General features: G+C 49.7%; 1 protein-coding gene across 4 annotated transcripts in view; it reads right to left on the bottom strand.

The window, feature by feature from the left end:
- Positions 1 to 7,819: 7,819 nt before the first annotated feature.
- Positions 7,820 to 16,006, bottom strand: part of Washc1 (WASH complex subunit 1) — a 14,049-nt gene continuing 5,862 nt past the window's right edge. For 3 of the 4 annotated variants that reach the window (XM_050153516.1, XM_050153513.1, XM_050153514.1), the window contains exons 2-11: positions 14,375 to 14,528; positions 11,563 to 11,674; positions 11,256 to 11,402; positions 10,951 to 11,087; positions 10,606 to 10,738; positions 10,261 to 10,462; positions 9,997 to 10,173; positions 9,209 to 9,367; positions 8,368 to 8,436; positions 7,820 to 8,272 (exon numbers count right to left, since the gene is read on the bottom strand). In XM_050153516.1, coding sequence (XP_050009473.1) covers positions 8,133 to 8,272; positions 8,368 to 8,436; positions 9,209 to 9,367; positions 9,997 to 10,173; positions 10,261 to 10,462; positions 10,606 to 10,738; positions 10,951 to 11,087; positions 11,256 to 11,402; positions 11,563 to 11,674; positions 14,375 to 14,523 — 1,425 coding nt within the window. In that variant the 5' untranslated portion in view covers positions 14,524 to 14,528 and the 3' untranslated portion in view covers positions 7,820 to 8,132. Of the gene's footprint in view, positions 8,273 to 8,367; positions 8,437 to 9,208; positions 9,368 to 9,996; positions 10,174 to 10,260; positions 10,463 to 10,605; positions 10,739 to 10,950; positions 11,088 to 11,255; positions 11,403 to 11,562; positions 11,675 to 14,374; positions 14,529 to 14,611; positions 14,634 to 16,006 lie in introns of those variants that run through there. The other variant, XM_050153512.1, reaches the window with a different exon arrangement.

Genomic DNA, 16,006 nt, shown 5'->3' with positions numbered 1-16,006 from the left:
TCTTATGTGTTTTAGATAGCCCATTTAAGAGATATGCAAGTACACCTAAAGGAGTGAAAATAAAAATAACTAGTTCACAGCCAGGCATGGTGGCCTATGCCTTTAATCCCAGCACTTGGGAGATGAGGCAGGCAGATCTGTTAATTTGAGGCCAGCAAGGTTTACACAGTGAGACCCTGTCCTAAAAACCACACAACACAACCAACAAAAAAAAAAATCTGTTTACAAAGAAAAAACAAGGATATTTTGTAAGAGTAAGAACAGATGTTCACAGAAACTATGAGGTTGCTAAAAATCCCAGTACTGGGGCGATTCAGCTCCTGAGATGTTGGCCTGGGATTCTCTAGAGGCCCCTAAAACAATAAAGACCTCTACTGGTGTCACCTCCCAAAAGTAGACGGTGTGACCCTCTTGCTGAAGACATCCCTTGCTTTGATTATAGGTTTGGGACTGAGCTGGAAATGTCACCAGGCTGTGGTCTAGCTCTTGTATAATCCGATTGGAAGTGTCCCTGTCCTATGGTATCATCAGATTGGAAATGTCCCTGTCCTGTAGTCCAGCTCTTGTATCATCAGAGATGTTACTCATGTCACTGAGAATAATTATGACCCAAAGTCCTACTCAGCTATGGATTCTGCATACCTCCTAATAAACAGTGCCTGCCAAGATTTGCCAGACAGAGCAATAGTGGCGCGCGTACTTATGGATAGACCCAGCTTTCCAACTAGACTTAAGGTCTGCTTCATGAGAGGAAATTCACATCTAATGCTGGAGGTTTACACAAAACCTACGACCAGGGAATGAATAGGTCCCAGGGGAAAAACAACTGCCATTGCTTCTGTCAATGAGTATGATGTGCTAGCTAAGTGCTTCCCAGTACTTGCACTTTTTTAAAAGATTGTTTATTATGTGTACACAGCACTCTGCCTGCATGTATACCTACACACCAGAAGAGGGCACCAGATCTCATTGAGATGGTTGTGAGCCACCATGTGGTTGCTGGGAATTGAACTCAGGACCTCCAGAAGAGCAGCCATGCTGTTAAGCTCTGAGCCATCTCTCACAGGCCTCTCAACACTTGCGTTTATGACCAGAGGTCATTGCTGCTGTTAATGTCATTTATGTTCTTCTTTTCTCAGTTTCTGCATTTTCCACACTTGTATTTTACAGCAAAAGAAACACCACTGAGACTGACCAGCCATGTTCTAGAAGCAGACATAGATTTTTAAAAAGTGCTGGATAGTGGTGGCGAATGCCTTTAATCCTAGCACTCAGGAGGCAAAACCAGCCTGGTCTACAGAGTGAGTTCCATGGCAGCCAGTCTTTTAAAAAAAAAAAAAAAAAAGTTTCCATATCCTATAAGAGTTAGAAGACCTGTCAAACTTCTGTGTTTCCATCCAAGGCTCTGGACCACTGCAGAAAATAGGGCAGAAAGAACTGCTGTCTGGGGACCAGCCTCCAGCAGCACAGGGCCTTGACAGGAATCCACGAAGTTGGATTAGCGAGGCTAAACTTTTCTATCTGAGGGGCATTAGGGAAAAAGGCACTCACAAACTCTCTAGATATTTTTCTTTATTCCTATTTTTTAATTCTCTCTCTCTCTCTCTCTCTCTCTCTCTCTCTCTCTCTCTCTCTCATCTCATGTTGTTTTACAGCTTTTATACCCCAACAGAAACTTCCAGGCATTACAAAAATGAAAATAGTTGCATTCCATTTTTCAAGTGAATAATTATGGGTACAAACATGTTTCTCATCTCCCTTCTCCCTCACATGGTTTTATGTATTACAGGTGAAAAGCAAATTATCCCAGGAACCCACACACATTCATACCCAAGCAACTTGTTATAGATTAACCATGTGGCCACGCAAGGTGTTCTTGTCAGGTCTTTTACTGGCAGGGTACATTTTGCAGTTACAAATAAAGGGCCAGTTACTTTATTGCTTATCTTGAATGGTAATCTTATAAGGAATCTTAAAGAAATTACAAACCTAAACTTTTATATATGAAAAGAATCAGCTCTACTTAAATCTTTAGAGTACATATCAATTCATAAATAGTTTTTTTTTTTTTACATCAGGAGATTGAGAACAAAATAGGTATAAGGAATCAATCATAAACCAAACCTAGCAAGAAAAGTATATCAACCAGTAATAACTGGGCTGCTTTGTTCTTGTTACCTGACCTGAAAGAGTTCCTTGCTCAGCTATGTGCCTTTCTAAAACTTTATGGGTTTCACCTCCGTTATTTAACAAAAACATCTTAGTCTAGCTTTGTTATTTTCAAAGCTTTGTTTCAGCTGTGATGCACTCTGAGACCTGTGAACACATCTCCCAACATTAAGGTTAAAAGAATTTAAACTAGCTGGGCTACTGGGACTCAGTGTTAGTCTTTAACTTGAGCTACAATCTGTGCAGATCCTTAGGTGAGACTCACGGACTCTGTCTGTGAAACATGTCCTCATATTTATTTTTATTCATCAAAACTGTTTTAAAAAAAAACTATCCTGGGCTGGAGAGATGGCTCAGAGGTTAAGAGCATTGCCTGCTCTTCCAAAGGTCCTGAGTTCAATTCCCAACAACCACATGGTTGCTCACAACCATCTGTAATGAGGTCTGGTGCCCTCTTCTGGCCTGCAGGCATACACACAGACAGAATATTGTATACATAATAAATAAATGTTTTAAAAAACTATCCTTATTAGATAGTACAGCTTCTGGGGGGAATCATCTTCTTAACGATCCACAGGTACAAATGCCAAGATGTTTCCAAACGATAAACACACTATATTACAGGTAGTGGAGATCTCCCCACGTCCACTCACACCATGCTGGATACCAGAGGAAGGGAGCCACAGCAAGCATTTAAAGGCACAGTAGAAGCAAGACATTCCATGTCTGCAGTCCCATGGCTTTGCCTAACAAGATTGACTTTCAGAGGATCCCCTTCTGACATCTGGAACTCCAATTGCATGGCCCACGGCACGAAAGGACGTAGGAGGATGTGGTGGGATGTTGTATAGCAGTTCCTATGAAATGAAAGTCTTCCATCTTGGAGGGAGTCCATAAACACACAGGATATTCACCACAACAGAGTCTAAGGGAAAGTAAACAGTCCATCCTGAGAAGAATCTCTTTAAGCTCCAGAAAAGAACTCAAAATAGGAACCTGGAAACAACCTAGATGCCCCTCAATTGAAGAATGGATGAAGAAAGTATGGAATATATACATATTAGAGTACTACTCAGCAGTAAAAAACAAGGACTTCTTGAAGTTTGCAGGCAAATGGATGGAAATAGAAAACACTATCCTGAGTGAGGTAAGCCAGACCCAAAAAGAGGAACATGGGATGTACTCACTCATATTTGGTTTCTAGCCATAAATAAAGGACATTGAGCCTATAATTCGGGTTCTTAGAGAAGCTAAATAAGAAGGAGAACCCAAAGAAAAACATATAGGCATCCTCCTGCATATTAACCTTCATCAGGCGATGAAAGGAGACAGAGACAGAGACCCACATTGGAGCACTGGACTGAAATCTCAAGGTCCAAATCAGGAGCAGAAGGAGAGCGAACATGAGCAAGGAACTCAGGACCGCGAGGGGTGCACCCACACACTGAGACAATGGAGATGCTCTATCGGGAACTCACCAAGGCCAGCTGACCTGGGTCTGAAAAAGCCTGGGTTAAAACCGGTCTCACTGAACAAAGCGGACAATGAGGACTACTGAGACATCAAGAACAATGGCAATGGGTTTTTGATCCTACTGCATGTAGTGGCTTTGTGGGAGCCTAGGATGTTTGGATGCTCACCTTACGAGACCTGGACGGAGGAGGGTTATCCTTGGACTTCCCACGGGACGGAGAGCCCTGATTGCTCTTTGGGCTGACGAGGGAGGGGGAATGGATTGGGGGAGGGGGAGGGAAAGGGGAGGCGGAGGTGGGGAAGAGACAGAAATATTTAATAAAGAAAGAAAGAAAGAAAGAAAGAAAGAAAGAAAGAAAGAAAGAAAGAAAGAAAAAAAATAACAAACTAAAAAAAAAAAAAAAAAAGAACTCAAAATAGGAGGTCCCTGAAACTGGGCCCAGGGCTGTTGGGGGCACTCTCGGACAAACTGGAAAAGGCTCAGACCAACCACACTACTTGGAATGGACACTCTCACTGCCTGCAGGTTGTCCAGTGTGCTCCAGGGTTCCAGCTTTTGTGGCTGTCATGCTGGAGCAGGCTTTTGGTGACGGCATATTCCTGTAACCCCAGGAAAACTCATTGGTTCACCGAGTTGGACTTTGTCTCCTCACTTTGGTCTGTTTGTTATTGATTCCCTATCAGAGATGGGATTTTTGTTCCCATCTCCTGGGAATAGTGACACACAACAGGCTGCAGGATCTGCCTCCTGGGTGCTCTTTGCGGCCTTCTATACTTAGATGAGTCAGGTCACGTTCTCTGCAGCCCATGCAGTGATTCCCCGAGGCAGTGGTGTTTCTTCCCCTTCTGTCACCTTCATACCCAGCGGGACTGCTGGTGGGCCTGGCCATCAGGGAGCCGTGAGTAGCCCTGCAGCCAGACCCTGCTTTGAGAACAGTGCCATCTGGAGTGCCTCCTAGGACTCCTCAAGCTTGTCAACTGTGATGCTTTAGCTTCTGACTCCTTCACCCACTTCCAGGCCCTGTGAACTGCGTTACTGTCTTCCTAAAGTTTGATTGTGTCAAGTTCCAACCACAGGCTTCAAAACCCGGGTACCCCACCCCTTCAAGACAGGGTTTCTCTGTCATGAAACTCAAGAGCTGTCCGCCTCTGCCTCCCGAGAGCTGGTATTAAAGGTGTGTGCCACCACTGCCTGGTGAAAACCCAGCCTCTTAAGCATTCCCAAGACACAGTCTCCTGAGATGTCCTCTTTTGGGGAAGCATTGCCTTGTCTCTACAGATATTCTCGAGACAAACCACTCTCCCTGGAGGTCTTGTTGGGATTCTGCACTCTTACCGATGCAGCCCCTGTGTGTTTTGTTTTTCCATTTCTCAGTCTTGCCAGCTCTCTGGACTTTCACAGTATCAAGTAAACAAACGAGGGGGAGCAGGTGATGATGAGAAATTCCAAGCAGAGGGGTGGAAATAAGAACGCCTACAGAGGCCATAGAAGCCAGGCAGCGTACAGTACCGGGCTTGCCCAGATGGACAGCTCCCCTCCAGTGCTGCAGTCTGGCTGGAGGCCATCTAAGAAGCCACGTGGCTAACACAGACAAGAATAATGGGCTAAACCAGGTGGTGGTGGCACACGCCTTTAATCCCAGCACTCAGGAGGCAGAGGCAGGCAGATCTCTGGGAGTTCGGGGCCAGCCTGGTCTACAAGAGCTAGTTCCGGGACAGGCACCAAAACTACAGAGAAACCCTGTCTCAAAAAAAAAAAAAAAAAAAAAAAAAAAAAAAAAAAAAAAAAAAAAAAAAAAAAAAAAAAAAAAAAAAAAAAAAGAATAATGGGCTAATATAAGAAAGAGTTAATAAGAAGCCTGAGCTAAGAGGCCAATCAGTTTATGATTAATGTAGACCTCTGTGTGTTTATTTGGGACTAAACAGCTGTGGGACCTGGTGGGACAGAAACCTCGGTCAGCAGGACCCTGCTCCTCTCTGTGGTCGGAGGGAAGATGACCGAAGGGATTAATGTCTGATGACATGGCATGGTAGACAGTGCCCTCTTTGCTGGGGCTGAGGATCCATGCAATAGAGAAGTGGGCAGCTATGACTTGCTGAGGATTCGGTTCCTTGCCACGGACTGGGTCTCTGAGCTGAAGAACACCCTTTTCAGGTGGTAGGGGCAGGACGGTGAGAGGGAAAGAGCCAGAGGGTCTATAAAACGTGGCAGGGAGCACCAGCTGACGATGCCATGAAGGCCTGACCACAGGTGCCATTGGGTCCTGTGTCCCTCCACAAGTATGTGGTGACATAGAACCTAAGAGATGATACTTTACTACTCAGACCATCTGAAGTACCCCCAGCATTTCTGAGAACAAGGGAGAGGAGCCTGGAACCATCCTCACAAGAATGAAGATATTCTCAGAACCTATGCGCCCTCCCTTTGGCTATCAGACTGTTGAGCTGACGTACCTCCAGGAAGTGGAATTTCCCTTAGGATCTCATATGAGGAGAAGAGAAAGGCTGAGGCTCCAGTGCTAGGCAGAAGGGAGCCTGGCTCCATACTGCTGACTTGTCATGATGGGCTGGACCACATCTGACTGTACCTCTTACCTTTTGTTTAAACCAAAACCTCGCGTTAGGACCCCAAAGATGGCCTTGGCAGCAGCAGAGGGTACAACCCGACCTCTTTGTTCTTCCCAGTGGAGTCACACTGAACAAATCCTCCTTTTCTACTTTGCATTATGGTTTCTTTAACAACCCTACTCAAGGAACGCAGCTAGGGACTTGTCTATTAATGACCCTTGCAACAAGCTGTGTCACCCATAGGCCAGAGTGTCACCCACAGGCCAGGAGTGGCAAGGCCCTGCTTTGACCGTAACTAGTCCCTGGCCTCCATCCACTCACTCTTCTCTGTGACTTCATCTCTAACACTGGGCTGGGTCCATGAAATCTGGACAGATTTCAAAACCAAGATACCAGGACAGGTAAGAACAGACCAGCCATCTTGTGTGTCCTCCCTAGACTAGAACTCCAGGTCAGGCCCCCATCAGGGAAGGCTCTGGCGGAGAATCCGAGTATCAAGGTTGTCGTCAAGCTAGAGGCCAGCTGGGGGCTGACAGACAGCTTGAGGATGAGGGTGGTACCTGCCATATTTCCGGAAATTACCTGATGGCCACCACTGTGAGGTTGATGTAGCTCAGCCCCACCTTCAGTGACGACCCTAGTAGGACTAGCAGGCATCAGAGAGGCCGTGGGCACGTGTCTACCCTCCTGTCCTGCCAGAGCTGCCCATCTGGTTTCCACACCCAGTGGAAGTGAAAACCACCTTTGGTCTTGCCTTCACTACTGTGTAGAAGGTTCTGTCTGCCTTCCCCTCCCACAAAGCCTCCTTAGTAATTTGCCTACGTGTTCGGTTTCATCCAGAGAGCTCCAGCTCTTCTGACCTCACGTGCCATACCTGAGTGGTCCCCTCATGGCCTGTACACCAAAGAGCTACCAGGAGCAAATGTCATTCAGCTTGAGAACTGTAAGCCCTAGCCCTGCTGCCTAGCCCAAGGCAGCTCAGCCTCCAAGACCTGTTTGTCCCACTTCTGCTGGCCTTGACGGGGGCATCTGTGGAATGAGGGGCCTCTGCTTTCTGGACGTGAGGCTACCCTGTCTACCCAGCCTCTATTCTGAGTGATGTGAGGCATCCTTGATCTTCGATTCTCTCAACTGCACCACAGGAATCAACATTTTCAGGGCACTTGGGTCCACACAAGCCTCACACCAGTTTCTTTTTTTCTTTTTGATTTTCAAGACAGGGTTTCTCTGTAGCTTTGGTTCCTGTCCTGGAACTAGCTCTTGTAGATCCCCCTCACAGAGATCCCCCTGCCTCTGCCTCCCGAGTGCTGGGATTAAAGGCGTGTGCCACCACCGCCCGGCTCTCACACCAGTTTCTAACTACAGCCCTATCCCTCCCGTGCTCTCCGTCCTTCACGGGATTCTCTGGTTTGCCTCTAAGTTCTCCCTATGGCCTGTAGCACCTCCTGTCCCCAGTCTCCTCAGCAAACACCAAGTCACTTTTCCAGTGGAAAAATATCCCCCTGCAATAGCTGCTCTAATCTCCATTTGCCATGATCCCAGAGGAAGAGCTCAGTTCCCCCAGCCATCCTGCACCTGCCTGAGAACATCTGGGAAGGACAGGTCACACTCCAAGAAGCTGTCGGCAGCCAGCATGGCTACCTTTCATTTATTAAAAGGGCACTGTTGGCTTGGGTTCAGGTCTAGTTACTTTCTTTATTCCACCATGTTGCTGTGGCACTCTTCAGTGGAGGATCAAGCAAAGCAGGGAAGCAGCAGGCGGCTCACAGAGCCCCCACTCCATGAAGAGAAATCGGGCACCAACCCAGAACACTTGTATAATCCCCTGGACCTCCTCGGGCAACAAGACCTGAGAAGCCCCGGCTGGTCAGGAGTCCCTCCTGGCTGTTCCTGCTGAATGTGCAAGAAGCCTCAAAGCACTCTTAGGACTCCCAGTCATCGTCATCCTCGTCTCCTGCGGGCTGCTGCGGGGGTGGCATCGGTGGGATGGAGTCTGACATCCGGGTGAAGGCTCCCCCAGGCCCCTCACTGGTTCCGGTGCTAGGTCCTTTTCCAGAAATACCTGGGAAGGAGAAGTGATATGAGAGAGAGACAGATAGACAGACAGTGGGGCACCACTTCACCGCCTCCGAAAATAAAGACGCACAAGATGCCTACCTTTGCGCCTCATGACGAGCTTGTTAAAGAGGTCTGACATCAAGTCCCCACCTTGACTCGTGGCTCTCACTGCAATGGGAGAGCAGCAGGTGCGGGAAGAAGAGACCAAGTACAATACTGCCAGGGACATTCAGACGATGGGTTCACCTGGCCCCTGAAGCACTCCCACACCCGCTCTCCTGCCATATGCTAGTCACACATGATGTGCCCACGGCCCAGTCCTGCCTTAATGTTTCAATTCTCAGTACCACTGTGTAGGTAAGGACATGGGCTCAGAGAGGCCAGGCTATTGGCACACAGTTCTCTGTACCCCTGTATGGGTAGGAAATGGGCTCAGAGAGGCCAGGCTATTGGCATACAGTTCTCTGCACCCCTGCATGGGTAAGGACACGGACTCAGAGAGGCCAGGCTATTGGCATACAGTTCTCTGCACCCCTGCATGGGTAAGGACATGGACTCAGAGAGGCCAGGCTATTGGCATACAGTCACAAAGCAGGTCAGAAGAAGATCCATGATGCAAACCCAGGTCTCCTGACACTTTCCACACAGGTTAACAAGGATGCCACTAGCAAGAATTCTTGGCAGACATAAGCCTGGTCCTCAGGATGGAAAGGATAAGGTCCTGTCTCATCTCAGAGGACTTCAAGCTCCTGCATGTTTCCTTGGACAATGCCTGTCAAAGGTTCTACTTTCTCGTGGTTTCAGCTGGGAGAGCTCAAGACAGGAAAGCTTCCGCCAGGGGACCCATGGCCCAGTCCAGGGGGTATCAGGGTAGCCACAAGGGACTTCCTGCTGGCTGACAGGGAGCCTAGCTGCTGCAACAGATCCTTGGTTCCCTCACCTTGCTCCTGCTCCTTCTGTTTCTTCTTCTCCAGTTTGCGTTCCTTGACACTGCGCAGCTTGGCCTTGCCAATGCCCCCAGCTTGGCGGATGGACTCAAGCAGAGTGGCCCGGCCACTGGAGGGATCAACCACCTCCTTAGGGGCTCCTTGAACAGAGGCTGTAAGGAGAAGGGTGAAGGGTTGCTCAGCATTGCAGGATGGGGAAAGCTGCCCAGCCTGAGGCAGGAGGTGATCTCAGGATCCTAGCAAATGCAGGGGCCTGTCACCCACAGGGAAGCCAGCTGTAAGGCTGTGGCTTCTGGGATGATGCGCAGTATGGTCTTGAATTTCTGCAGACAAGGAGCTGAGGGGCCTCGTGTCTAGGCATCTCCTCCCTCTCCACCCCCTATTTTGAAGACACCCTGCAGTGACAGATCCTTTGGATCTGGTATGCTGAGCACCACACGCCAACAAAGGATTTCCTACCGCCCTGAGGTGGTTGGAGAAACAATGGAAAGCTCAAATCTGGAAATTTCAAGTTTGATAATAGATCCTTTCCCTCTGGCTTAACTAGAAACAGGGCTCAACACCTTCCCAAGGCTTCCTCTGCCCTGAAAGTCAGAACTCCACAGCTCTGTAGAGCACAAAAACCACTCCATCAGCCTTGGGAGACTAGGTATCCATATGAGGATGCTCTACAGATCACAGCACTAGGAACACATGACCTACAGAGAAGTCTTTGGGGATCCCGGCATGAGGTCCTATTAATGAGGGCTGGCCACATGGGCCCCATCGGCACTGCCCCTACCTGAGTGGCCCACGCTGCTGCTAGTGTCTTCTTCCCTGGCAACCTGGCCAGGTGCAGTTGCCACTTCAGGGAATGCTGGTGGCTGGGGGGTACTGACCACCACTGAGGGAGCTGGGGGAGGTGGCGGTGGCGGTGGCGGCGGCGGCGGTGCTGCCAGCAGCACCCCATTCTCCAGTTCTGTAAGGAAAGTGAAAATGCATGAAGATCTGGGGAAGGAGCCAGCATGGCCTTTATGGTTCCATTCCATCCCAGGGCCCAGCTCACCTGGCTGGAAAGGTTCAGCTACCTCCGTGTGGAAGGTGGGCAGTTCTGGAATGGCACCAGGAGCAGAGGGGGCAATGCCAGGGCCCAAGTCCGCACTGTACATGAGGTCATCTGCGATGCCAGGCAAGTCGGGTAGGTAGGATGGCACATCGATCTCAGGAACTTGGCCCAGGTCTGGCACATAGAAGTAGTTTTCCGGAGCCTGCAGGGTCAGGTGGTACAGGAGAGTGACAGCTCTGCCAGAGCACACGGCCCACACTGTAAGCACGGGGTGGGCAGCATAGGTGGACCCAGCCTCCCTGACCCGCGCTGGCAGGGCTTGCCTACCCAAGCACTCCACCCCACCTGCTGCTCCAGCTGCTCTCTCTTGCTGATAGACAGAGGGGCATCAAACAACTTCTCCTCTTCTGTGCCCAGCATCGTGTGTGTTTTTGTTACTGCGCCAGCCAGAGGGTCCAGGAAAACATACTTCTTATACCTGTGGAGTGGGCTAGGGTCAGGAGGCCATCACCTGACCTGGGACCAGGAAGGTCCCTGACCATCCTTCCCCCACTGCGTTTGTCCCTTTGGATACCCAAGTCTTAGGAGCCAAACCAACCTTGTCAGTCCTGAGAACTGTACCCTGGAGCTACCTAAGCAGAGTCTCCCTTTCTCCCTCCCATCTTCCCGCTGGCTATATCCTGGCCTTACAGGTTTTCTGTGGTGTTGAAAAGCAGCAGAGAGCTGATAGAACTGATGTTGCTGGGAAGACCCCCAAGTCCCTCCTCAGCTTCATCCTCAGGCTCCGACTTGGTGTTCACACACACAGGAAAGTATTTCAGCTTCTCCTGGGGCGGGATCAGAGTAGATGGGATTTCAGTATCAGGTGTGTGGACCCAGCACCATCCCAACCAGAATCCTTCTAGGAGACCGAAATCTGTGGTCAACCTTCAGGCCCTGCCTCCCAGCAGCCATGGGTGACATGCAGGTGACGTGCCGGTATGTGGCATACAGACCTGCAGGGCCCGCTCATCCAGTGGGCGGTGCTTGCTCTGGATCCTGTAACGGGGTCTTCTCTGCAGATCAGGGTCAAGGGCACCGGTAAAGATGGAGTCATATTCCTGCAGGTGCTCTGGCGCTGGGTACTTGGCACTAGAGAAAACCTGCAGATACAGGGACAACTCTGGGGCCCACATATTTGAGATAGCCCAGTAATCATAAGCAGACACTAAGAATGGGATGACCCACGGACAGGAGGAAAGTGAGGTGTGGCTAAACAGCAGAGGTACCAGCAACAGAACACAGGAGTCATGGCTTGTCTACCTTGATGGCCTTCTTGCTGCCCTTGATCTTCTCTATCTTAGCCTGGGCCAGGGAGACCCTCTCCCTAATGGTCTGCAGTTGGCGGCGACTCAGTTCTACTCGCTGGGAGATCCTGCCAAAGAAGGAAAATATAGAGATTGGGGGCTACTTCAAGTTGTGTAGCCTCTGTCCACCTGCGCCAGCAGCAGACACGAGTCTTGCCAAGTCCTGGGCTTAAGCGCTCAACATAGTACAACCTGCCTGTTGGGATGGTCTTAGTGCTATTCACCTGACCTCTGTGTGCCCCTATTATTCAGCCCAAGGGGTTGGGCACCAGGCATGCTCACAGTGCATCACATGTAACACAAGGTGTGGACAATCAGGTAGGAGTCAAAGTTCATCTCAGGTCACTAATGACCAAAGACAGGACCTGGGTATTCAACAAAACCTAGGGCCTTTGCAAGGAATTGATAATTACTGCCCACTGTATTCTTTAAATAAACCCTGGATGAAGATTCACTGTTGCCCAAGACTGTTCTAGATCAGTGTGGAGACTCAGACAACCCGTTGTCTCTCCAGCTTTGCTGGGACTTGGCTGTGTCCCTCCAAAGACCCAGGATGAAGGCTTGCCGGCCTCCTGTGGGTTCAGTTCTGGAGACAAGACTCATCGGTTAAGAGCACTGGCTGTTCTTCCTGACGGCCTGAGCTCAATTCCTGGAACCCACATGGTGGCTCACAACCATCTGTAACTGGAGTCCCACGGGATCTGATGCCCTCTTCTGGAGCCAAGTAAGAATGTCCTCCAAGGGAATAAGAGAATCCCAGCCTCTGCCTGCTTTTTCACTTTCTGGACTCCGTGGCATCAGTGACCCCCTTACCTCACACTGCCACCAGGAGGCACAGTAATACCAATAAGTGGTCTGGCCAACAACCCAGCTGAAACCCCCAGCTATGAGCCCCAATAAGCCTGTTCCCTTTCAAGCTGATAGTCTCGGGCACTTCGTCACGGGGACAGGAAAGTGACAAACACAAATTCAGTACCTCCGAAGACTGCGAAGGCCCTGCTCACGGTCTAGCTTCTCCCTGCTCCTGTTACAGGAGACTCCTTCCCAGCCCGTCCCTTAGGGTTGCCACTCACTCTTTCCTTAGGGAATGTCAATCCTCTCTCTGGCTGATCTGTTTGCCTCTCAGGCTCTACCATAAAATGTTACTTCTCATACATTCTCACACACCCCTTCCCAATCCCTCTAGAGAGCACCTCATTCTACCCCCAGAGATAGACACTCCCCCCATCTGCAGCACACTTCCTGGGTTTAACCCTGTCTTTGTCATCTGTAGAAGTCTCTTTGGCTTTAAAAACAATAATAATAATAAAAAATTTGTTCTCTCTCTCTCTCTCTCTCTCTCTCTCTCTCTCTCTCTCTCTCTCTCTGTGTGTGTGTGGCATGCACACATGGGGGATGGTATAGCATGTTCCGTGAGGTGTGTGTAGGGGTCAAATGACGACCTTTGGGAATCAGCTCTCGCCTTCTCCCATGTGGGTCCCAAGGATGAGGCGCTGATCACCAGGCTTGGCGGCAAGTGCCTTAACCCACTTACTACCTTGTCCTCCCCACTCCCCGGAGCCTCCTGTCTGTGAGAGACAGGTAACCAGGCTTGATGACACACACCTCTAATCCCAACATGGGGAAGCTGAAAACAGAAGGATCAGACGCTTAAGGTCATCCTCCAGTACAGAGCAAGTTCAGGGACCAACTGGGTCAAAGACACCCTCTCCCTGCCTCCACCCTCCCCTAAAAAGGAGGAAGGATAGCATGACCTCCTCACAGAATATCCCCAGGGTTAGAGGAATTCATGCAGCTAGAGCGATGATGGGTACCGATAAGCAAGGATGCTTAGCACAACCATAGTGAGCTACCCACGCAATCGCTTTCATGCGGCACAAGTGTTTCAGCCAATGAAGGACCACAGATGTGAAGGTGTGCCCAGAACATCACAACAGGGCAGAAAACCTCCCCTCCCACAACTTACTGAGGGGAACGCTGTCATGACGTGACATATTAATCTGGGGTTTGAGGACATGCTGGCGAGAACAAACCTCGTTTGGCCAGCAACACAGAACACAGCATATATGGTTACACATGATATAACAGACTTGGTAATGATGATAAATGAGATACACTGGCTTATGTCTTTACTGTAGTATAAGTGTTATTGCTACTTTAGAGTGTATTCGATCTACTTAAAGAAGTCTGCTGCCATTGGCTCATGCTGGCAGCGGTTCCGCAATCTCAATTCTGCTGCGTTCATTGATAACATCAAGAGACCACCTGCACCCGTGTAGCAAACTATCTTGTCCATACCATGGCAAACCATCTAGTGACCCACTCCGCAGTACATAGCTGGAGTTAAGGAAGGCCTAACAGCATTTAGGTTTGTCATCCCAGAGTTCATGCTCTAGCGGGGACGCTGACATACTCAGTGCCACAGCTAGACCTAAGTACAGGCCCCTGTGCACCCAAACACTGAGTCAGTGCAGGCTGATGGCAGGAGTCAGTGAAGGAAGAGGTCTGGTGGGAAGAACACTGAGGCCCTGTAGCAGCCCATGGAGCCACGGGAAAACTAAGGGGCTACATTAGACACCAAACAGGTGGTGAGCTCTTAGGGACTCATAAGGTTTCCAAGCTGGACGTGTCCCTCTCTCCCTTTCTACACTGGGAATTACTTGGATCATTGAAGAGGTTGTCTGCAGAAGGCACATTCCTAGGGCTGCAGAGAATCCTGCTTAGGAAAGAGGAGACCCTCTATTGGTCAGCTGGGCAGCAGGTCCCACCTGCTGAAGATGTCTCCAGAGATGTTCTGTAAGTGCTGCAGGGCATCTGCCACTTGCTGGATTGCCTCCTCTCTTCGCAGGTCTGGCTGGATCAGGGGCACTGCATATGGCTGACCCACCAAGGAATGCTGAGTCTTCACGGGGGTCATGGCGCCTGTGGGTAGGAACCAACACATAAATAGCATAGCCCGACAGTCACTACCAGCCGCAAGACAGGGAGGTCATGTCACAACATACCTGAAATCCTAGCACGTGAGAGGCAGAGGCAGGAACTGTTCAAGGCCATCTTTTGATACCTAGAAAGTTCAAGACCAGCCTAGGCTACATGAGACACTATTGGGGGGGGGGGGCGGGAATCACGCAAAGGAGCTGATTTCTACACAGCTTTCCTGTGTGTATCATGGAAGGCAGAGCAAGAACCCCGCAGGCCTACATAAGGAGACGGAAGGCAATGGCAGGAATTCAAAACCAGCAGGGATTAAAAGTGGGACATATCGTGCCCTCACTCCCAGGGTACTCAGTACCCTGCTAAGTGCCCTATTTAACGCAGCAGCTGTTCAACTTGACCCCCCCCCCCGAGCTTGGAACACCACAACCCTGGCTGCAGAGCACAAGAGAGGCAGGAGACAAAGGATGGATGGGGGCACCCAAATGACTGCTGAGTCGTCTCCAGACCAAAAAAAAAAACGCAGAGAATGGAACACTTGGATGGTGTGGCCCGCGTGGCAACTGCCCCTGCTTGACAAAACTCCAGCATTCCGACAAGGCGGATCAAGCTCTCCACCACTCTGATTTCCGGTGGTAATGATTTTCACTGTGTGTGATGGGGGCTTCTTTACGCCTTTGCCTTTGTGAATTTTATGTGAGCTTTGGTGAGGATGAGAATATGTACAACGGAAGCTTCTTTAAACAAAATAATTCTTGGGTAAAAATCCCGTCTTCATGGAACCACAGAGCAGGATAACTCTGCTTATTCCCCACACAGGACCCCTCATTGTGCCGTCCCCCACCCCCGACACCCGTCCCATTACACCGTGAAGAGAGCAGTTAAAGACTGACTACCTGGGCATACCCGGTCCCCTGGATGAAAAACAGACCATCTAGAGAAACAGTGGATCCAGAGCCACAGTCTGAGGCCATTTAGGGCAAGAGTTCAATTAATGAGTATAGACTGGTGCCCACAATTAGTGGCTTACTGGATGAATGGCAAGATCTGGTACGCCACATGGGAGCAGATTCTGTCAAGAAGTTAGACTGGCTGGATCCCCCTCTGCCATATACGAGAACCTACACTGAAGGACTCAGAATGCTATGATATAATGGAAAAGGAGTAAGATGTCAGGACCTTCTCCTTTGGGACCTTATGAGGGGGACAAGCCATATTATAAGACTAAGGCACATGAAACAGCATGGGATAAAACCGGACCGGACTCTCTGATCATGGCGAACAATGAGGATTGATGAGAAGCCAAGGTCAATGGCAAGGGGTTTTGATCCTACTTCAGGTTCTGGCTTGGTGGGAGCCTAGCCAGTTTGGATGTTCACCTTCCTAGACATGGACAGAGGGGGGAGGACCTTGGACTTTCCACAGGGCAGAGAACCATGACTGCTCTTTGGATAGGAGAGGGAGGG

This window comes from Alexandromys fortis, unplaced genomic scaffold (genome assembly GCF_014885135.2).
Source record: "Alexandromys fortis isolate MF-2015 unplaced genomic scaffold, M_Fortis_MF-2015_v1.1 scaffold_61, whole genome shotgun sequence".
NCBI classification, from domain to species: domain Eukaryota; kingdom Metazoa; phylum Chordata; class Mammalia; order Rodentia; family Cricetidae; genus Alexandromys; species Alexandromys fortis.
The sequence above is the reverse complement of the archived record's forward strand: the minus strand, read 5'-3'. Positions and strand labels throughout refer to the sequence as shown.